At 43.7% G+C, this 21,052-nt stretch overlaps 1 protein-coding gene across 1 annotated transcript; it reads left to right on the top strand.

Moving 5' to 3' along the window:
• Positions 1-1,608: 1,608 nt before the first annotated feature.
• On the top strand, positions 1,609-6,440 carry ccn1l1 (cellular communication network factor 1, like 1). Its single transcript, XM_064943372.1, has 5 exons — positions 1,609-1,943; positions 2,722-2,935; positions 3,103-3,459; positions 3,573-3,775; positions 4,130-6,440. The coding sequence occupies exons 1-5, from the start codon at positions 1,860-1,862 to the stop codon at positions 4,433-4,435; spliced, it is 1,164 nt and encodes a 387-aa protein (XP_064799444.1). The 5' UTR covers positions 1,609-1,859; the 3' UTR covers positions 4,436-6,440.
• Positions 6,441-21,052: the final 14,612 nt, after the last annotated feature.

Here is a 21,052-nt window from a genome sequence, read left to right as displayed (position 1 = left end):
CTCCCTCTGTCTGTCTGTCTCCCCTCCTCTGCCCCTCCCTCTGTCTGTCTGGCTGCCCTCCTCTACCCCTCCCTCCCTCCCTCTGTCTGTCTGTCCTCCTATACCCCTCCCTCTGTCTGTCTGGCTGCCCTCCTATACCGCTCCCTCCTTCTGTCTGTCTGTCTGTCCTCCTCTACCCCTCCCTCCCTCCCTCTGTCTGTCTGGCTGCCCTCCTCTACCCCTCCCTCCCTCTGTCTGTCTGGCTGCCCTCCTCTACCCCTCCCTCTGTCTGTCTGGCTGCCCTCCTCTACCCCTCCCCTCCCTCTGTCTGTCTGACTGTCCTCCTCTACCCCTCCCTCCCTCTGTCTGTCTGGCTGCCCTCCTCTACCCCTCCCTCTGTCTGTCTGGCTGCCCTCCTCTACCCCTCCCTCCCTCTGTCTGTCTGGCTGCCCTCCTCTACCCCTCCCTCTGTCTGTCTGGCTGCCCTCCTCTACCCCTCCCTCCCTCTGTCTGTCTGACTGTCCTCCTCTACCCCTCCCTCCCTCTGTCTGTCTGGCTGCCCTCCTCTACCCCTCTCTCTGTCTGTCTGTCTGTCTGTCTGTCTGTCTGTCTGTCTGTCTGTCTGTCTGTCTGTCTGTCTGTCCTCCTCTACCCCTCCTTCTGTCTGTCTGGCTGCCCTCCTCTACCCCTCCCTCTCTCTGTCTGTCTGCCCTCCTCTACCCCTCCCTCCCTCTGTCTGTCTGTCTGTCTGTCTGTCTGTCTGTCTGTCTGTCCTCCTCTACCCCTCCCCTGTCTGTCTGTCTGCCCTCCTCTACCCCTCCCTCTGTCTGTCTGTCTGTCTGCCCTCCTCTACCCCTCCCTCTGTCTGTCTGTCTGTCTGTCTCTGTCCTCCTCTACCCGTCCCTCCCTCTGTCTGTCTGTCTGTCTGTCTGTCTGTCTGCCCTCCTCTACCCCTCCCTCCCTCTGTCTGTCTGTCTGTCTGTCCTCCTATACCCCTCCCTCTGTCTGTCTGGCTGCCCTCCTATACCCCTCCCTCCCTCTGTCTGTCTGTCTGTCCTCCTCTACCCCTCCCTCCCTCTGTCTGTCTGTCTCCCCTCCTCTGCCCCTCCCTCTGTCTGTCTGGCTGCCCTCCTCTACCCCTCCCTCCCTCCCTCTGTCTGTCTGTCCTCCTATACCCCTCCCTCTGTCTGTCTGGCTGCCCTCCTATACCGCTCCCTCCTTCTGTCTGTCTGTCTGTCCTCCTCTACCCCTCCCTCCCTCCCTCTGTCTGTCTGGCTGCCCTCCTCTACCCCTCCCTCCCTCTGTCTGTCTGGCTGCCCTCCTCTACCCCTCCCTCTGTCTGTCTGGCTGCCCTCCTCTACCCCTCCCTCCCTCTGTCTGTCTGACTGTCCTCCTCTACCCCTCCCTCCCTCTGTCTGTCTGGCTGCCCTCCTCTACCCCTCCCTCTGTCTGTCTGGCTGCCCTCGTCTTCCTGCCTGCTCTCTGTCTGTCCGTCTGTCCTCATCTCCCTGCCCCCCTTTGCCCTCTCTAGCATCTGAGAGAGGGCTTGTGGTGATGTCACACAGGGACGTCTGGCCTCTATAAAAGGGGGAGCCACTGTGAAAATCTCTTAATGAAGTTGCGAAGAGCCTGAGTTGAGCTGAGCTGTGCTGACTACTTCCACCTCCATAGAAACGGATCAAGTTGGACTTGAATATTCTCCTTAGAAAACACCAAAACATACATCTCCTTCAGATAGATGAGAAGATACAGGGAGATATCATCAGCTCCTATTCTTCACATTGGTTTGATCACTGCGTCTTTCGACACTGCTCGCCCTGAGAGTGACGAGTCTAGCTGACATATTGGGAAAACTTTGTATTCCTTTTTTTCCTGAACCCATGAAAATCACGTTTTCTTTGTGGACAATGATGCGACGAGCAAGCATCTCCTCGGTGGTGTTTCTATCTTGCACTGTCATGCTGGTAAGTACTTTTTAAAGTGTTTCATATGTGTGCTTTTACCTCTCCATTCAAATGAGTGTCTTTACATCATCGGGTTCTACATACTTCACCATAAGCTCTTAAAAATTATACAATGTCATCTTTAATATTCAAATTGAGAAATTGCAAGTATATATTATGGTCAAATTCATATTGTCCATCTAATTATATTGTCCATCTATTGACTGAAATAATGAGACCGGGATCTTTGAACAAATGAATAAACTCATCTCCATAGATACATTTGAATTTAGGGCTTGTTTGATACTTTTGAGCTTGATGATCTAGTCTGTGTAGCTCCAGGCTGATGTGTAGCAATCATGCCTAGAAAGGTAGAAGCAGAAATGTGTCCTAACCAGATTAGAACAGGGTGCCGGGTTGAATGAAAGCATTGTTCGAAATCAAATTCCTTTGTACAATCACAGTTCAATTATTTGGATATTTGGGTAAACAATCAGAGAATTTGGAGAGGAATTTCTGCTGAGTGTTTGCTGATATTTGACCTGCACACTGTAAATGAACGAATCTGAAATACCAGTAAGAGTTTTTGCTTGTGGATAACCAAGAGGACTTTAGATCTTTGGGTAACCTTATTCTAGGTATACATTTGATTCCACCATTTTTTCTCCTTTGGATATTTACTCAAGCATTGTACAATCCGTCTTCTGTGGGGGCTTCCAACACCAAAGGATGCCCTTCCCCTGTGCCCTGCAGTGAACATATACACGCTAACTCTCAATCCTCTCGCTGTGATTCTCAGGTGCAGGGTGGATGCCCGCGGCAGTGCTCGTGCCCCACCTCACCGCCCTCATGCCCACCAGGTGTCAGCTGGGTGACAGACTCCTGCGGCTGCTGTAAGGTGTGTGCCAGGCAGTACAACCAGGACTGCAGCCCTAGCCAGCCCTGTGACCACATCAAGGGCCTGCACTGCCACCTAGGGTCTGGAGGAGACCCGGAGACAGGACTGTGTCGAGGTAAGGGCATGGACATAGAAATGGCCCAGGGTGGGACATACTTATGTTATGATTGACATTTCCTATCCACCTTCTGATTGGCACTGATAATATTATTGACAATGCTAACTCTAATGAATATAATGATATACACAAAAGTTACAATGATTACATTGGTCCTGTCCCAGCTGAGGCCATGGGTCGTCCCTGTGAGCTGAACGACCGGGTCTACCAACACGGGGAGGACTTCCAGCCCAGCTGCCAGCACCAGTGCAGCTGTATGGACGGCGTGGTGGGCTGCATGCCCCTGTGCCCACACCAGGTACCACTACCAGGTTGGCACTGCTCCCGGCCCCGGCTGGCTAGGCTGCCAGGACGCTGCTGCGAGGAGTGGCTTTGTGACGATGACAACCATATCAAGGAGGACTCCAGAGAGGTTGACCACGCTCCACCTCCTTCCCCACCCCAGCACCCTGATCTTGCCAGCAATGAGCTGCTCATGGCTCCCACCCCCTGGGACTCAAGTGCTGGAGCGTCATATCAAGGTACATAATGATACTCTCTTTTTTTGTAATGAAATATACATTTGTAATGTTTTGTATCAGTCAGAGGAGAATGGTGTTCCTCATGGCTCATGTTTGGCCCTCTCTTCTTACAGAGTGGATCTCCTCCCCCCAGTCCCATGCCTTACTTCCCTCAACCTGCTTCTTGCAAACCACTGATTGGTCGCCTTGCTCAGCCACGTGTGGGATGGGTGTGTCCAGCCGAGTAACCAGTAGCAACGCTGAGTGTCGGTTGGCCAGAGAGACACGACTGTGCCAGATCCGGCAGTGTGATCTTGCCCTCACCCCTTCTCCCAAGGTAAGACATGGACAACGTGTGGGAACACTTTTTCAATGACAAGAAACACAATGGTCCAGGATCATCAAATGGGAATTACACTACTATAAATTGCCCACTAGACAGGTAATGGAATTGTACCATGTGTAATTCACAGCTATCCTTCTGTCAAGCAGTGGAGACAGCTGAGGGCAGGACAGCTCATAATAAAGGCTGGAACGGAGATAATGAAATAGAAACCATGTGTTTGATACCATTCCACTAATTCTACTCCAGCCATTACCACGAGCCCATCCTCCCCATTTATGTGGGCCACCAACCTCCTGTGCTGTCAGGGTGTATGTATTTTGACCTGTGACCCCATTTCTCTTACAGAAAGGGAAGAAGTGCCAACGCACAATACGTCCTCGCAAACCTGTCCGGATCAAGTTCACCGGCTGCTCCACAGCGCGCCAGTATCGTCCTCGTTCCTGTGGCTTGTGTGCCGACGGCAGCTGCTGCACTCCTTCTCTGACGCGCACGGTGAACCTTCACTTCCGCTGTCCCGGAGGCAGGCAGGACTTTACCCGTAGCGTCATGTGGATCCAGCGTTGCCGCTGCAGCCAGAGCTGCCTAAGTCAAGGGCTTGCCTCCCCGGGCTCTCTCAGTCTGCCTAATGACATCCATACCTTCTCCCACTGAGCCCCATGTCTAAACACTAGCATTTCTCGCCACAAGAACATGCCCTTGACCTGACTCTGGCCCTCGACTCTAGGGTTCACCCTTGCCCTAATCTCACTGTCTCCTTCCAAAAACGTTTCCTGTTCCCTAACCCCAGGGTTTATTGCTGCCGTAGCCTCTTTAGCCCAGTCTGTGTTCCTTTACCCCAGGACTCCCCCTGACCCTGTCTTCAGTCTGTGTTCCTTTACCCCAGGACTCCCCCTGACCCTGTCTCCAGTCTGTGTTCCTTTACCCCAGGACTCCCCCTGACCCTGTCTTCAGTCTGTGTTCCTTTACCCCAGGACTCCCCCTGACCCTGTCTTCAGTCTGTGTTCCTTTACCCCAGGACTCCCCCTGACCCTGTCTCCAGTCTGTGTTCCTTTACCCCAGGACTCCCCCTGACCCTGTCTTCAGTCTGTGTTCCTTTACCCCAGGACTCCCCCTGACCCTGTCCCCAGTCTGTGTTCCTTTACCCCAGGACTCCCCCTGACCCTGTCTCCAGTCTGTGTTCCTTTACCCCAGGACTCCCCCTGACCCTGTCTTCAGTCTGTGTTCCTTTACCCCAGGACTCCCCCCCTGACCCTGTCTCCAGTCTGTGTTCCTTTACCCCAGGACTCCCCCTGACCCTGTCTCCAGTCTGTGTTCCTTTACCCCAGGACTCCCCCTGACCCTGTCCCCAGTCTGTGTTCCTTTACCCCAGGACTCTCCCTGACCCTGGGTCCAGTCTGTGTTCCTTTACCCCAGGACTCCCCCTGACCCTGGGTCCAGTCTGTGTTCCTTTACCCCAGGACTCCCCCTGACCCTGTCTTCAGTCTGTGTTCCTTTACCCCAGGACTCCCCCTGACCCTGTCTCCAGTCTGTGTTCCTTTACCCCAGGACTCCCCTTGACCCTGTCTCCAGTCTGTGTTCCTTTACCCCAGGACTCCCCCTGACCCTGTCTTCAGTCTGTGTTCCTTTACCCCAGGACTCCCCCTGACCCTGTCTCCAGTCTGTGTTCCTTTACCCCAGGACTCCCCCTGACCCTGTCTCCAGTCTGTGTTCCTTTACCCCAGGACTCCCCCTGGCCCTGTCCCCAGTCTGCCCTCACCACATACAGAAGGCTCCATCAGGTGGGGGAAGGACACTGATGCGATGTGGTGAACTGTTTTACTCTTACAGCTGCCTAATTGTGTGCCCAACACTTTCTCTCTCTCATTCTCTCATTGGTGGTAACTCCCCCCATAATCCAACGGTTTTGGTTTGGTCTTCACTCACACCCGAAAATCAGCACCTCCATATAACTTCAGTGATGGACTGACTGACTGAATTTAAAAGACAGTTGGGGGTGCTTCTGTGTTACTGTAGTTTGGAATGGTGAATTGTACTCTGTGGGACTGTACTTATAACTACCCAAAGAGAAAGGTTAGACTGAATATCAGACAGGCAATCTCACAGAGACATTTGCGTAGCATCCCTTCTGACAAACGCCTTTATAGCCTTACTGCCCTTTTCACTTGTCTGTTTTGCTTGTGTTCAGTAAGTGACAGATCTGGGGGCGATTGTGTGCATTCTACACATGATCTCTGTCAGTAGACCTCCTATCAAATCTGATGGGCAAGAATATAAATGCACAGGTGTTCATGGTTTACACTCTGAAATATGAATCATCATTGTTATAGACACAGAGGTTTTAAATGGACCTTTGAAAGTTATTCATGTTTAATTATTGTAGCGATGACTTGTAAATATGTATTTACTATACTTTGTACAGTTAGGCAATGTTGATTTGTTTGTCATTAGGTATATATGTCTGTTTCGTATCGTATCTGTACAGATTTCACTTAACGATGGAGTGACATGTTTTGGATATTACCTCCTTTTTTGAGGTGCACAGAATATAAACAATAGTGGACCGAGAATATAATATGTTAATTTATATCACTTTATTTTGATTAATATATTCAATAAATGTCTTATAATGAAATTGCCTCTTGTAAAAAAAATTACAAACGCCATGAAAATATATGTATTTCTACAAAAACAAATGTGTGTGATATTTTGTCCCATAATTTGTGTCCCACTTTTCTGTTTACCAGTACACACACCCACACACCTAGTCTGTGATTTGGATTGATTACTCTACAGTATTAAATTTATTATTTTGTATAGATATCATTACTAGATATTTGTGTACAAATATGATATAGTCTCCATTGTCAATCCCAAATCAGTGAATCAGATTTTTATAATGAGACCCAGAAGAGAGCCAGGTGGAACACCCTGAAGCTGACTGGGGGACGGACAGGGGAAGGTTTCAATAAGAGACTAGTGGGACGGAGAGACCCACCTGACAGTGTTATTTGCTGTGGAACTGTGGACTAGGGCTAAGGCCTCGGTTCAAGTTCCTGTAGGTTAGTACACAGCGCCCAGGCCCAGTTTCACATGGCAAACATTGCAGCCGTCTCACAAATACCACACACTGTGTCCTTGTTTCTCAGACCCGCCACTCTCCCCCGCGCTCTGACTAACTATCCACACTGACCTCCCCACACCATGCCGATGCATACTTGATGTCAGCCGTGATGCCAAGGATCATTACTTCTACTGCTGCCACTACTACTGCATGCCACTAATACCACCATGATTTCCACGACCACTGCTGCAATTCCTAGCATGGTACTACCCACCCATACTGCAAGAGCAACAGCAACAACACAATATTGTAGCAGTGGTCGTAGAAATCTTGGTGGTATTCACTACTGCTATGAATAAATTAAATATTTACCAGGAAACCTTAAAGTCTAACATTAAAGTGTTGTGAGAAGAGGCACTTATGTTTTTACAGAAACTAGATTTGTTTTTTTTTTATATACTAGGGTGGTATTCCCTTTTTTGTCCAAGACTCATGTTGTCAATATTGAGGTAAAAAAGTCTTACATTTGCAACTGTTACCAAATTTAGCAAAATAATTTCACATTGGATTTTCATAGACCTTTCATGTCAATGATCAATGTGATGCATTAATGCCCTTGGGACCTGTAAAAACACTATACATATGAATAAAATGCACTATTATCCTCATTATGATCAACTTTATTTAAAAAAAACGGTAAGAATGTTGTAAGCTGTTAGTTGGCCAAGGGCATGCAATTCAGGAGAAGAACGTACAAGGGGGAGTGGGATTGGGTGGGATTGTACAGCTGGAATCCTTTGTGGGTGTGTGAGTTGGTATAATGTGTAGAATTGTGTGTAACTAATGGATTTTCCAGTGTGTTGCGCTGCGTTGTCAGAGTGTACATTGGCTGTGAGGGCAGACAGGAAGGCCCAGGTGTAGCGCGGTCTCGCACGCAGAGAGCTGTGAGTGTTAGCACGGCCCTGACGGAGGAACAGGAAACACTGTATGTCGGAAGCCTGGGGTCTCGCAGGTGGGATGTGGCGGGATTGACAGCGGAAGGAAGGGGTGGGACAGGTCACAGAGTAATCAAACACAAATGTTCATATGATACAAGCACCATGCACACCACTTTGTTAAATCAAGAAAAGCCTGGTAATTTATGCCAGGTTTTCTAGATTATGGCAGATTTTTTCAGAATTTTCACGTACGAAATCATAGAATACAGCCAGAATAGAACAGTCTGTATTCTATAGGAAGTAATTTTGCACATCCCCAATCCTGGATCTTTGGAGGCAATGGAAATACTCCCCTCTACTGGAAATAGAAAACAACAGCGATTTGTGTTGTGGATCGAGTTAAAAAAATCTTGAAAACCGAGAACTAAAGTTGTTTTCAATAGTTGTTTTTAATTCATAAAAAATCATATTAATTGGAATATAATATTGGAACGGAATATAACTAAAACCATTAAATAACATTGGAATATAACATTTATTAACAATAATTTAACTAATTAACTCGGTGTAACATTGATGTGGCAACTCTCTTATGCTCTGCTATCAAACTAATTCTAATTTGTACATAGGTCACAAATAAAGCTAAAGCTATTATTAAACAAATAAAAAAATCTTCTATTTTTTAGATTCATCAAACTAGCCATACTTTGCCTTTGTGACAGCTTTGCACTCTCTTGGCATTCTCTCAACCAGCTTCACCTGGAATGCTTTTCCAACAGTCTTGAAGGAGTTCCCACATATGTTGAGTACTTGTTGGCTGCTTTTCCTTCACTCAGCGGTCCAACTCAGCCCAAACAATTTCAATTTGGTTGGTCAGGTGATTGTGGAGGCCAGGTCATCTGATGCAGCTCTTCATCACTCTCCTTCTTGGTCAAATAGCCCTTACACAGCCTGAAGGTGTGTCGGATCACTGTCCTGTTGAAAAACAAATGCTAGTCCCACTACTCCTTCAAGCCCACACATCCGTTCACCTACTCTCTGTCTCACAAAGAAACGGCGGTTGTAACCAAAAATCTAAAATTTGGACTTATCAGACCAAAGGACATATTTCCACTGGTCTAATGTCAATTGCTCATGTTTCTTGGCAAGTCTCTTCTTATTATTGGTGTCCTTTAGTAGTGGTTTCTTTGCAGCAATTCTTTGCTTATTTGATCTATTCTTGCATAATATGGACTTGGTCTTTTACCAAATAGAACTATCTTCTTCTACCTTTTCACAACACAATTGATTGGCTCAAATGCATTAAGAAGGAAATAAATTCCACAAATTAACTTTTAATAAGGCACACCTGTTTATTGAAATGCATTCCAGGTGACTACCTCATGAAGCTGGTTGAGGGAATGCCAAGAGTGTGCAAAGCTGTCATCAAGGCAAAGGGTGACAACTTTGAAGAATCTCAAATATAAAATATATTTTTATTTCTTTAACACTTTTTTGGTTATTTGATAGTTTTGATGTCTTCACTCTTATTCTACAATGTAGAAAATAATACAAATGAAGAAAAACCCTTGAATGAGTAGGTGAGCCCAAACTTTTGACTGGTACTGTACATGTCGATTGTTTTGCTCTAGGATGCCCACATGCCTCACAAGACTTGTGAAAACATTTATGGAAGTATATATTGAGACTGTTTTGTGCCAAAAATAAAGGGTTAATTACATGTAAATAAAAATAAAAATAGTAATGTTATCTGGGATTTCTGATTTCTCTTTAGATTTTTGGGAGGAACTATCTGTTGTTCTATGTAGTGAATCTGTTATTCAATGCATTTGTATGGGCTAATAGCAGTAAAGACATAAACATTTTTCCATCAAATAATTGTTTCATATATTTATACTTCAAGTGGTCTTAAAATTCAAAATCAAATAGCAAAATTATCCTTGATATGACCTTCTTAAAACAAGACCTTCTTAAAACAAGGTCATACCCCCCCCCCCCAGCTTATACAGGGCTTAGACCCTCGTGGGTTAAAGTCTGTCTGTCCTATGTTTCCCCCTCCAGCTGCCTTCAGTGCTCCAGGCCCTGATGTGATGCAGTGAAGAGACCCGGAGCCAGCTTCACACCCAGACTTCGTCTCAGCACAACCCCATGGAGAATGCCCCGCAATCGGGGGGAGAAGCCCACTACACGTCCCTCTACCAAGTGGCGCCCGAAGCACGCCTTGAGCTGCCTGCACATAACCCTTCCTCACCCTTCCTCACCCCTACCCGCCACTCTGCTTACTGTGCAGTGTGTCTGTGAAAACGACAAAATAGTGAATACTTACCCATTTTTTAAAACCCCTGTAGCCCCATCCCAATTCACTCCCTACCACTTCCCCTTAGCCGTGACCCTTCAATGTTTACAAATCTGAAAGGTGTGAATAGTTCAAATCAGTAGCTTCCACCATATTGCCTCCACCTTACAGATCTGCAAACGTTGAAGGGTTCGGACCAAGGAGAAGTTGTAGGGAGTGTATTGGGACAGGTTGTCCGACTTCCCCCCCATCACTTTGCAGTGATAAGCAGCGTACTGTCCGTACCTGCCAAACTTACGCATAGGGTTTAAGGGTTAAAAGTTGACTTCGAATTGGTCCCTAGTGGAACCATATCAAAGGGCCTAGGGCCATCTAGGGCCATCTTACCCATCCACAAACCCGACTTCCCCATTAGAGGAGGGAATGTGAAGCTGACCTTCGATTTAATGGCTGTATGTGCATTGTATGCCATGATTGGGAATGTATTGTATTTTCTGTATATCTGTATATTTTCTGTATATCTGAAAGTAAATGAGTATTCAGGGCTCTGTAAAAGAGAATTTGGTGTCAGTCTGACTTGCTGGTAAAATAGAGGTCAAATAAATGAAAACATTGTTAACAGGGTAATGCACAGATGACACAAACAGACAGTCTACCGGTGTTTTCTGTTTTACCAGTCAGTCAGTGTTTCCCTACTTGAATCAAGGGGAAATTGCATTAACAACAGTAAAACGTTCTATCAGCTTTTGTTTAGCTAGTTATTTTAGATATACAATAATACTATGTTTATCTGATTGTTCAGTGGAATAATTGATGAAAACAATGCTAAATTAATATTTTTGTTTTATTAAACACAGGCACTTAAAACATGCCATGAACCATCAGTATCTTTTCTTTGTCTGTTTTGAGAAAATAGATACTCAAAAATCCTGGAATGAGCAGCTCTCCTGAAGATCTGGATAAAACAATTCAAAAACATGAATCCAGTTTTACTTGACTTTTGAACCAGAGATTCTCAAGACTTTTGAGTGAGCTGCCGAATGTCTGGATAAAAAACAAGCAGCATTTTCCTCCCTTTTTCAACAGTCCTCTCTCTCAAATGAACGGTATGCTGTAACAGTCAAACAGAACATGGAGGAGGAGACAAACTGATTGGCACAGAAAGACAGAGAGATATACAGGAGGCTGATTGACAAATAAATGGAGAGGTAGACAGATAGACAGACAGGAAAGGGGTGAAGGGGGAAGGGAGAGGGGAGGTGGGAGAGGGAAGGAGAAAAAGGGGAGGGAAGAGGAGGAATTGAAGAATTGTAAGGGAGAGGAGGGAGAAGAGGGGGACAAACTGATTGCAAAATGAGATCATCTGAAAATAACTAGGTAAGATACTCAAGTGATCAACATCAAATTGATCAGAAATACACAGTGTATACGTTGTTAATGTTGTAAATGACTATTGTAGCTGGAAACAGCTGATTTTTATGGAATATCTACATAGGAGTACAGAGGCCCATTATCAGCAAGCATCACTCCTGTGTTCCAATGGCACATTGTGTTAGCTAATCCAATTTTATCATTTTAAAATGCTAATTGATCATTAGAAAACCATTTTGCAATTATGTTAGCACAGCTGAAAGTGTTGTTCTGATTAAAAAAGCAATAAAACGGGCCTTCTTTAGACAAGTTGAGTATCTGGAGCATCAGGTAGTTTAGTATCCTGGGGCGGCAGGAAGCCTAGTGGTTAGAGTGTTGGGCCAGTAACCAAAAAGTAGCTGGATCAAATCCCCGAGCTGACAAAGTAAAACATCTGTCATTCTGCCCCTAAACAAGGCAGTTCAACCACTGTTCCCTGGTAGGCTGTCATTGTGAATAATAATTTGTTTTTAACTGACATACCTAGTTCCATACATTTTTTAAAAAATCATAATTTCTGGGTTTAATTACAGGCTCAAAATGGCCATAAACAAAGAATTTTCTTCTGAAACTCATCAGTCTATTCTTGTTTTGAGAAATGTTAGAAATTGCCAAGAAACTGAAGATCTGGTACAACGCCTTCACAAACCAGAATAGAAAGAGCAGTTTAATTTAAATTTTTTAAATTTTACCTTTATTTTACTAGGCAAGTCAGTTAAGAACAAATTCTTATTTTCAATGACGGCCTAGGAACAGTGGGAGTGGGAGGCCCCGGTGCACAACTGAGCAAGAGGACAAGTACATTAGTGTCTAGTTTGAGAAACGGACGCCTCACAAGTCCTCAACTGGCAGCTTCAGCAAATAGTACCCGGAAAACACCAGTCTCAACTTCAACAGTGAAGAGGCGACTCCGGGATGCTGGCCTTCTGATCAAATTCACACATTTTTGGGAATTATCAGTTTTGTTTTATCAGGGGGTATGCAGCACTCTCAGCACCCCTACTTCCCGCGGCTATGTCTATACAGTTCCAGAACAGAACCATGATTTTATATGAACAGGTTAATAACGTTCTTATACCTTCCAGGTATTTTTTTCCCATCTCCACAAAAAAATGCTAAACAAAGCACCTATGCAAAGCCCTCACTCTGTCACTCAGAAACTTCCACTGTATGCCTGCCTGCCAGCTGAAAATCTCTGCCAGTCAGTGTGTGTGTGTAGGCAACCTGCCCCAGGCCCACAGAAATGCAGTCTAGTAGCCTATTGACATTACAAATGGGATTCAGAAATTAGGGAGAGATTTTTTTTTATTTGAGAAGAAGAATTCAGATAATACATGTCATAACAACAAGATGCCCAGCGCTCCAAGCCTCCTCCATCCTTTCTCGCTCTCTCCCCACTCGCAAAATGTCAGTCGCATCTGGAGCCCTACCCTATTCTTTCCTAGCTATAGATCCGGTAACAGATTGGCGCACATTCAACAAATCTGGTCAAACAAAGTGGATATTTGTCAAATCCGTCATGATTTATGTATTGTAACAGGCCCACAATGTAGTTACTTTGGATATATTGGGCCGTTTTTGCTGCATTGCATTTGGAAGTTGTCCCTTTTCAGGCTAAGCAGAAGTGACTGCTAAATGTTAACTCCCGTTTGTATAAGATGGTTAGCATAGCTAGCATACAGAAATCAGTGGTGGCAGTCTGAAGTCAAAGTTTTTTAAAACTGTTATGCAGTTGATTGGTGACAATGACATGAACATGTGTTGGTGTTGACATCCATACAAGCATTATACTCCGATTCTTACCTCAACATAGTGTGAAATACACATGAGTATTTAGGGTAATATAGTTTCTAGCTAAGCTAACCAATTTAGCTACCATGCTGAGGCAGAGCGACTCGGTGCAGGATTGCCATATTAGTTTAATTTGCCCACTTACAAATTATTGCAACAATTGCATCCATTTCTCACAACTTTAACCATGTAGAGTAAAAAAAATGCTCTCAAACACAATTTAACCTAGCACTTTTGCTGAGATATGTGAGCACCAAAGCCTGGATGGGCTCCCTGCACACCAGACATTCCTCTTTTTTTGGTTTCTTGGCACAGGGCACACCCTCTACATTTGCATTTTGCAGTTTTTTTTATTTAACTAGGCAAGTCAGTTAAGAACAAATTCTTATTTTCAATGACGGCCTAGGAACAGTGGGTTAACTGCCTGTTCAGGAGCAGAACGACAGATTTGTACCTTGTCAGCTCAGGGATTTGAACTTTCAACCTTTCGGTTACTCGTCCAACACTCTAACCACTAGGCTACCCTGCCGCCCATCTAACTCAGGAATGGTATCAACTTCAAGAGGATCAGAAATCAGAATAAGGGGGGACCCCTCCTCCATTCATCCTGACAGTCAGTGAGAGTGGTGGGGACTCTTGTATACCATCAAAGAGGGATTGGTTGTGATCACCCTTGGGGCTTTGAGGGAAAGGGTGAGGGCATGTTTGAAGCCTTTGTATGCAGGAGGGGATTTGAATACAATCACAAACTGCTGTCTTCCTCTTTGAAACCAACACCAATGACACACGGGAGAAAGGGAGTTTCAGAGGGGTCCATGGTGACCACGGTATAACCCCTGAGCAGGTAATATACATGTTAATGATGGGATGGATGCAGAAGCCCGGAGTCAGCGGGAGATACTTGCATGTGCATGGAGTGGCGTGGAAAGTAAACCAACCATGAAATGACAATAAGATGACTTAATTAAGAGCCTAATAACATGCCTGTGAGTTTGATTATTGTTTCTACACACTTAAACATCTGTTTATTATACTTTGGAAAGAAGAAACATTTAAAATGTTATTTGATTCTCTGACACACCATTGAACCTGCTTTGACATTCTATTTTTGGATGAATGCAAATTATAATGGATTTGCATTTCAGTTTAATTATTGGAGGTGTTAGTTGTCCCCCACGATGAAATCGATGAGGGGACTGTGGAGCTGTGCCTGTACATTCGTCACATGGGACATCTCGACAGTATTGGCCTGATTTTGACTAAACTTGGGTAAATGATGCAACTTGCCATAGAGATCCCGCATTTCAAAAATGTAAAAAATTGCACTGATTGGCCAAAGGGGGGTGCTAGAGTAAACAACTGAAATTACAAACATTGAAGAAGCAAACAGTGCCTTCAGAAAGTATTCACACCCCTTGACTTTTTCCACACTTTAATGTTACAAAGTGGGATTGAAATAAATTGAATTGTCATTATTTATCAACAATCTACAGAAAATACTCTATTGTCAAAGTGGAAGAACATTTCTAAAAAAGAAAGAAAATAAAACACTAATATATTTTGATTTGATAAGTACTCAACCCCCTGAGACAATACATGTTAAAATCACCTTTGGCAATGATTACAGCTGTGAGTCTTTTTGGGTAAGTCTCTAAGAGCTTTGCGAAACCTGGATAGTACAATATTTTTCAAGCTCTGTGAGGTTGGATGTCAATCATTGCTAGACAGTCATTTGCAAGTCTTGCTATAGATTTTCAAGATGATTTAAGTCAAAACTCTAACTAGGCCACTCAGGAACATTCAAATAAAATTTTATTGGTCACATACACATAATTAGCAGATGTTAATGCGAGTGTAGCGAAATGCTAATTCTAATTCCGACAGTGCAGTATTATCTAACAAGTAATCTAACAATTCCCCAACAACTACCTAATACACACAAATCTGAATCGAGGAATAAGAATATGTACATATAAATAAATGGATGAACGGCATAGGAATGGTGCAATAGATGGTACAGTATATACACTACAGTTCAAAAGTTTGGGGTACTTAGAAATACAAATTGATCAGAAATACATGGTAGACATTGTTATTGTTGTAAATGACTATTGTAACTGGAAACGGCAGATTTTTTGATGGAATGTCTACATAGGCGTACAGAGGCCCATTATCAGCAACCATCACCACTGTGTTCCAATGGCACATTGTGTTAGCTAATCCAAGTTTATCATTTTAAAAGGCTAATTGATCATTAGAAAACCCTTTTGCAATTATGTTAACACAGCTGAAAACTGTTCTTCTGATTAAAGAAGCAATAAAACGGACCTTCTTTAGACTAGTTGAGTATCTGGAGCATCAGCATTTGTGGGTTCAATTACAGGCTCAAAATGGCCAGAAACAAATACCTTTCTTCTGAAACTCATCAGTCTATTCTTGTTCTGAGAAATGAAGGCTATTCCTTGTGATAAATTGCCAAGAAACTGAAGCTCTCGTACAACGCTGTGTACCTCTCCTTTCAAAGCACAAGACAAACTGGCTCTAACCAGAATAGAAAGAGGAGTGGGAAGCCCCGGTGCACAATTGAGCAAGAGGACAAGTACATTAGAGTGTCTAGTTTGAGAAACAGACACCTCACAAGTCCTCAACTGGCAGCTTCATTAAATAGTACCCGGAAAACACCAGTCTTAACGCCAACAGTGAAGAGGTGACTCCGGGATGCTGGCCTTCTATGCAGAGTTGCAAAGAAAAAGCCATATCTCAGACTGGCCAATAAAAAGAAAAGATTAAGATGGGCAAAAGAACACAGACACTGAACAGAGGAACTCTGCCTAGAAGGTCAGCATCCTGGAGTCGCATCTTCACTTTTGACATTGAGACTGGTGTTTTGCCAGATGAAACACTCTTGAAATAGCTAAAGTATTGAGGCGTAACCACAATCAAACGTTTTGTTGCAAATAGTCAACTGGGGCACAAAAAACACATGGAGAAGAAAAGGTACAAATGAACTGCAAAAGACTTGAGAATTATTAAATGTCAAGCTACCTGGAACCCATTATCCTCCAGTGCCACCATATTCCAGAACTGAGAATAATTAAACATCAAGCTACCTGGAACCCATTATCCTCCAGTGGCACCACATTCCAGAACTGCTACCTATCTGGAGAGTCCAGAAGTACAAGGTGTCAAGTGTTCAGAAACATGGCCAAGGTCAAGAAGGCTGAAACACCACCATCACTGAATAAGATTCACAAGTTGAAGCGTCAAGATTGGGCAAAGAAATACCTGAAGACAGATTTTTCAAAGATTTTATGGACAGATGAAATGAGAGTGACTCTTGATGGACCAGATGGATGTGCCCGTGGTTGGATCAGTAATGGACACAGGGCACCACTTTGAGTCAGGAGCCAGCAAGGTGGAGGAGGGGTACTCGTATGGGCTGCTATCATTAAGGATGAGGTAGTTGGACCTTTTCAGGTTGAAGATGGACGGAAACTCAACTCCCAAACCTACTGCTAGTTTCTGGAATATACTTCCTTCAGGCAGTGGTACAGGAAGAAGTCCTCAGCATTCAGGAAGGCCATGATCTTTATGCAGGACAATGCTCCATCACATGCATCCAAGTACTCCACTGCTTGGCGAGCCAGCAAGGGCCTCAAAGATGCCCGAATAATGACCTGGCCCCCTTCCTCACCTGACTTAAATCCTATTGATAACTTGTGGGCCCTTCTCAAATATGATATTTACAGAGAGGGAAGGCAATACACCTCTTTGAACAATATTTTGGAGGCTGTGGTTGAACAGATCAAGAAACAGACTCCATGGATGGAAGGCTCATGTCAGTTATTGAAAAGAAGGGTGGCTATAATGGTCCCTGAATATTTTTGAAAGGCCAAATATGTTATTTCATTGTCATTTTGTGTTACTTATTGGTTACACTTACTCAACAAAAAAATTTGAATAAACAATTGAGTTGGGAGAATTTTTAAATATATTTTTTTACATTTAGTTGCCTAATAATTCTGCACACTAATAGTTGCCTAATACTTATGCACACTTATATATTCTCCTGAGAAAGACTAAACTCACTTTTATTTTGTTAAACATTCAGGCTTGAGATTCAATAACATTTTGGATTGACTGAGAGCATTGTGTTTGTTTAACAATAAAATGAATCCTGAGGAAAACAATTTGTCTAATAATTGTATATACATGTATATATATATATATATATATCCCACAAGAAGTGTTCATCAAGAGCTTCATGAAATGTGTTTCCATGGCCCAGCAGCCACACACAACCCTAAGATCACCATGCCAAGTGTCGCCTGGAGTGGTGTAAAGCTCACCGACATTGGACTCTGGATCAGTGGAAACAAGTTCTCTGGAGTGATGAATCACACTTCACCATCTGACTGTCCGACGGACGAATCTGGGTTTGGCGGATGCCAGGAGAACACTACCTGCCCGAATGCATAGTGCCAACTGCAAAGTTTGGTGGAGGAGGAATAATGGTTTGGGGCTGTTTTTCATGGTTCGGGCTAGGCCCCTTGTTCCAGTGAAAGGAAATCTTAATGCTACCATCCAATTACATGATTGATGATTCTGTGCTTCCAACTTTGTGGCAACAGTTTGGGGAAGGCCCTTTCCTGTTTCAGTATGACAATTCCCCCGTGCACGAAGCAAGGTCCATACAGAAATGGTTTGTCAAGATTGGTGTCGAACAACTTGACTGTCCTACACAGAGCCCTGACCCCATCGGATGCCTTTGAGGTGAATTGGAACGCAGACTGCGAGCCAGGCCTAATCGCCCAACATCAGTGCCCGGCCTCACTAATGCTCTTGTGACTGAATGGAAGCAAGTCCCCGATATACACACACAAACATACAAACATTTTTGAATATTTCAGGAAGTACTTATGTTGCTGTTCCCATTACAACAAATAACTACTTAAATGGATGCAATATTGTCCTCAAAACATTACATTAAAATACCGTAAAATTCCCCATTCCTATGGAGGACTACTGCTTATGAGGAATGCAAAAACTTCATTCATTTTCTCTCTCTCTCATAACTCCACACAACATCCGTTGGAAAAATCTTCACTAGTTGACAAGGAGGAGCGCTACATAATTCACGAGGGACAACATGTTTACTGTAGACGTGTTTGATTGTGTGATTGAGCTAGTATAATATTTGACATGTTATATCTTGTCATTGGATTGCTGAATTAGGAGGAGCACTTGTGAGATCTCTATGCCTTGCTTTGGCAACGTAAATATGTTTCCCATGCCAATAAAACCTCTTTGAATTCAATATATCCACAAGGTGTCGCCCAATACAAATGACTGACTCTCGACAGAGCTAAACCGGAGTTAGTTTATGAACTGGTAATTGGTGTGAAGCTATGAAATGAAGATGTTAATAACTTTGCTCCTCCTCCAGAATCACCATAAAAATGTCCACAAGGTATTATCAGCACAATAAAACAAAATGATCAATTGAGGGGAAATCATTTTAAACACAAGAATAATAACTAATCCATAGCCAAGTGAGTGTACAGTGTGTCACAATCATCATAAGGTACAGTATATTTGATCAAGGGACAACCAACATAGCACCCACCTGTAGCACGCACTCCAGCAGGTATATCTCTCTGGTCACCCCCAAAACCAATTCTTCCTTTGGCCGCCTCTCCTTCCAGTTCTCTGCTGCCAATGACTGGAACTAACGAGAAAAATCTCTGAAACTGGAAACACTTATCTCCCTTACAAGCTTTAAGCACCAGCTGTCAAAGCAGCTCACAGATTACTGCACCTGTACATAGCCCATCTATAATTTAGCCCAAACAACTACCTCTCCCCCTACTGTATTTATTCATTTATTTATTTTGCTCTACCTTGCACATTCTTCCACTGCAAATCTACCATTCCAGTGTTTTACTTGCTATATTGTATTTACTTCGCCACCATGGCCTTTTTGTTTTGTTTTTTGCCATTGCCCTTTGCCCTTATCTCACCTCATTTGCTCACATTGTATATAGACTTATTTTCTACTGTATTATTGACTGTATGTTTGTTTTACTCTATGTGTAACTCTGTGTTGTTGTATGTGTCGAACTGCTTTGCTTTATCTTGGCCAGGTCGCAATTGTAAATGAGAACTTGTTCTCAACTTGCCTACCTGGTTAAATAAAGGTGAAATAAAAAAATAAAAAATAGCTGTGTAGGCCCTTGGTCAATTGAAAGTCTGTGTATAATTGCGCACCTCTATGTTTAAATTGACAAAAGGCATATTGAGAATTGGACGCATTCGCAAATGTGGTTAATAAGCCTATAAAAATAACACATAACCAAATAACCATTTGGACGCGTGGTCCCCAAGCTGGACTCTCACAGAAAGTAAACATTTGCTGTAGTTATTACGTGCCTCTGCAGGTGTTGTGATGTATGGCTGTGGCACGGGCTTTAGTTGGGCCAGGAGAAGGAGCAGGTATATAAATAACCACATAATTAAAGGCGCTGACAGGGGTCCACACAGGACCCGCTATTCGTTCCAGTTGAATCCCACATTGTTCTTAGCAATGAGGTCCTACAAGCAGAGCCGGCTCTAACCTTTTGGGGGCCCAAAAAGCTAGAGATTTTTTAGCAGTTTTAAAGCTAATATCCTGATTCTACACATTTTTCCATGACTCATGCCATGTTAAAATGATATCTGAGTGAGAGTGGCTAACAAAATGATGGGGGTCAGGGCCCCCTGGAGGGCAGGGCCCCCTGGAGGGCAGGGCCCCCTGGAGGTCAGGGCCCCCTAGAGGTCAGGGCCCCCTAGAGGTCAGGGCCCCCTGGGTACGTGCCCTTTATGCCCGGATGGTAATGTGGCCATGATTACTGCACGTTTAGATAGCTGGCTAGACTAACTTACCAACCTAAAAAATGTAATTGAGTGACTGTCATTGACTGACATAACTTAAGGAACACTGCTGATGCACAACCAAATTGTAGTGACATGTAGGCTGACCATGCCTACATGTCACTACATGCACACATCACTACATGTCCTGCGCCAAAGTTCAGAGCACTACATGTGCAGCATGCACGTGTTATGCCAAAATGAATCTCACTAACCAATAATGGTGGGTGCAATTCAAAGAGAATGCGTTGATTACCCATACACTCTATGCTGTAATTGTTAAATGATGCTGCTGTTTTGATTGTGGAGTGAAACTAGAGTTTACCACACAAAGGTAATTGTCTCTTTCTCTCGGCCAGATGTTGTTCCTGATGTTGAGTGAGCTGCCCAGCGTTTAGCACCACTGGCACTCACGATACCTCCCGGTGCATTTCATTTTCTCACTACCTCACTCTCACTTCAATCGAAGCAGTTCTCTGTAGGCATGCCAAACAAAGTCAATTGTCCTCATTATTATTGGATTGTTCATCCGTGTCAAACAAAAAATTATCAATCAAATAATAATAATATTTATAGACACAAAATATATATATATATATATATGTATATATATATATATATATAAGTATATATATATATGTATATATATATATTTTAAATACTTGTGGTTTCTGCACTGGTAAATTAATAATACAGATATAATAAGCTACTAAATGTGATATTCTATTCTATTCATTGCTATAGCTACCGCAAATAAACATACCGTAAGTAAAACATTGCTTTAGGATAAGACTAGTCTGCTAATGGCCAAAATGTGAATGTATTAATTGTAACTGTAGGCATGCAGGCTAGGCTAGTACAGT

The sequence above is a fragment of the Oncorhynchus masou genome, chromosome 28 (assembly GCF_036934945.1).
Source record: "Oncorhynchus masou masou isolate Uvic2021 chromosome 28, UVic_Omas_1.1, whole genome shotgun sequence".
Taxonomy (NCBI): domain Eukaryota; kingdom Metazoa; phylum Chordata; class Actinopteri; order Salmoniformes; family Salmonidae; genus Oncorhynchus; species Oncorhynchus masou.
Note: the sequence above shows the minus strand (reverse complement) of the source record. Positions and strands in the feature narration are given on the sequence as shown.

Coding starts and splice junctions, on each gene's coding strand:
- ccn1l1 (XM_064943372.1), top strand. CDS start 1,860: ATGAAAATCACGTTTTCTTTGTGGACAATGATGCGACGAGCAAGCATC. Junction 2,936..3,102: donor GGAGACAGGACTGTGTCGAG/GTAAGGGCATGG, acceptor GTCCTGTCCCAG/CTGAGGCCATGGGTCGTCCC. Junction 3,460..3,572: donor TGCTGGAGCGTCATATCAAG/GTACATAATGAT, acceptor CTCTTCTTACAG/AGTGGATCTCCTCCCCCCAG.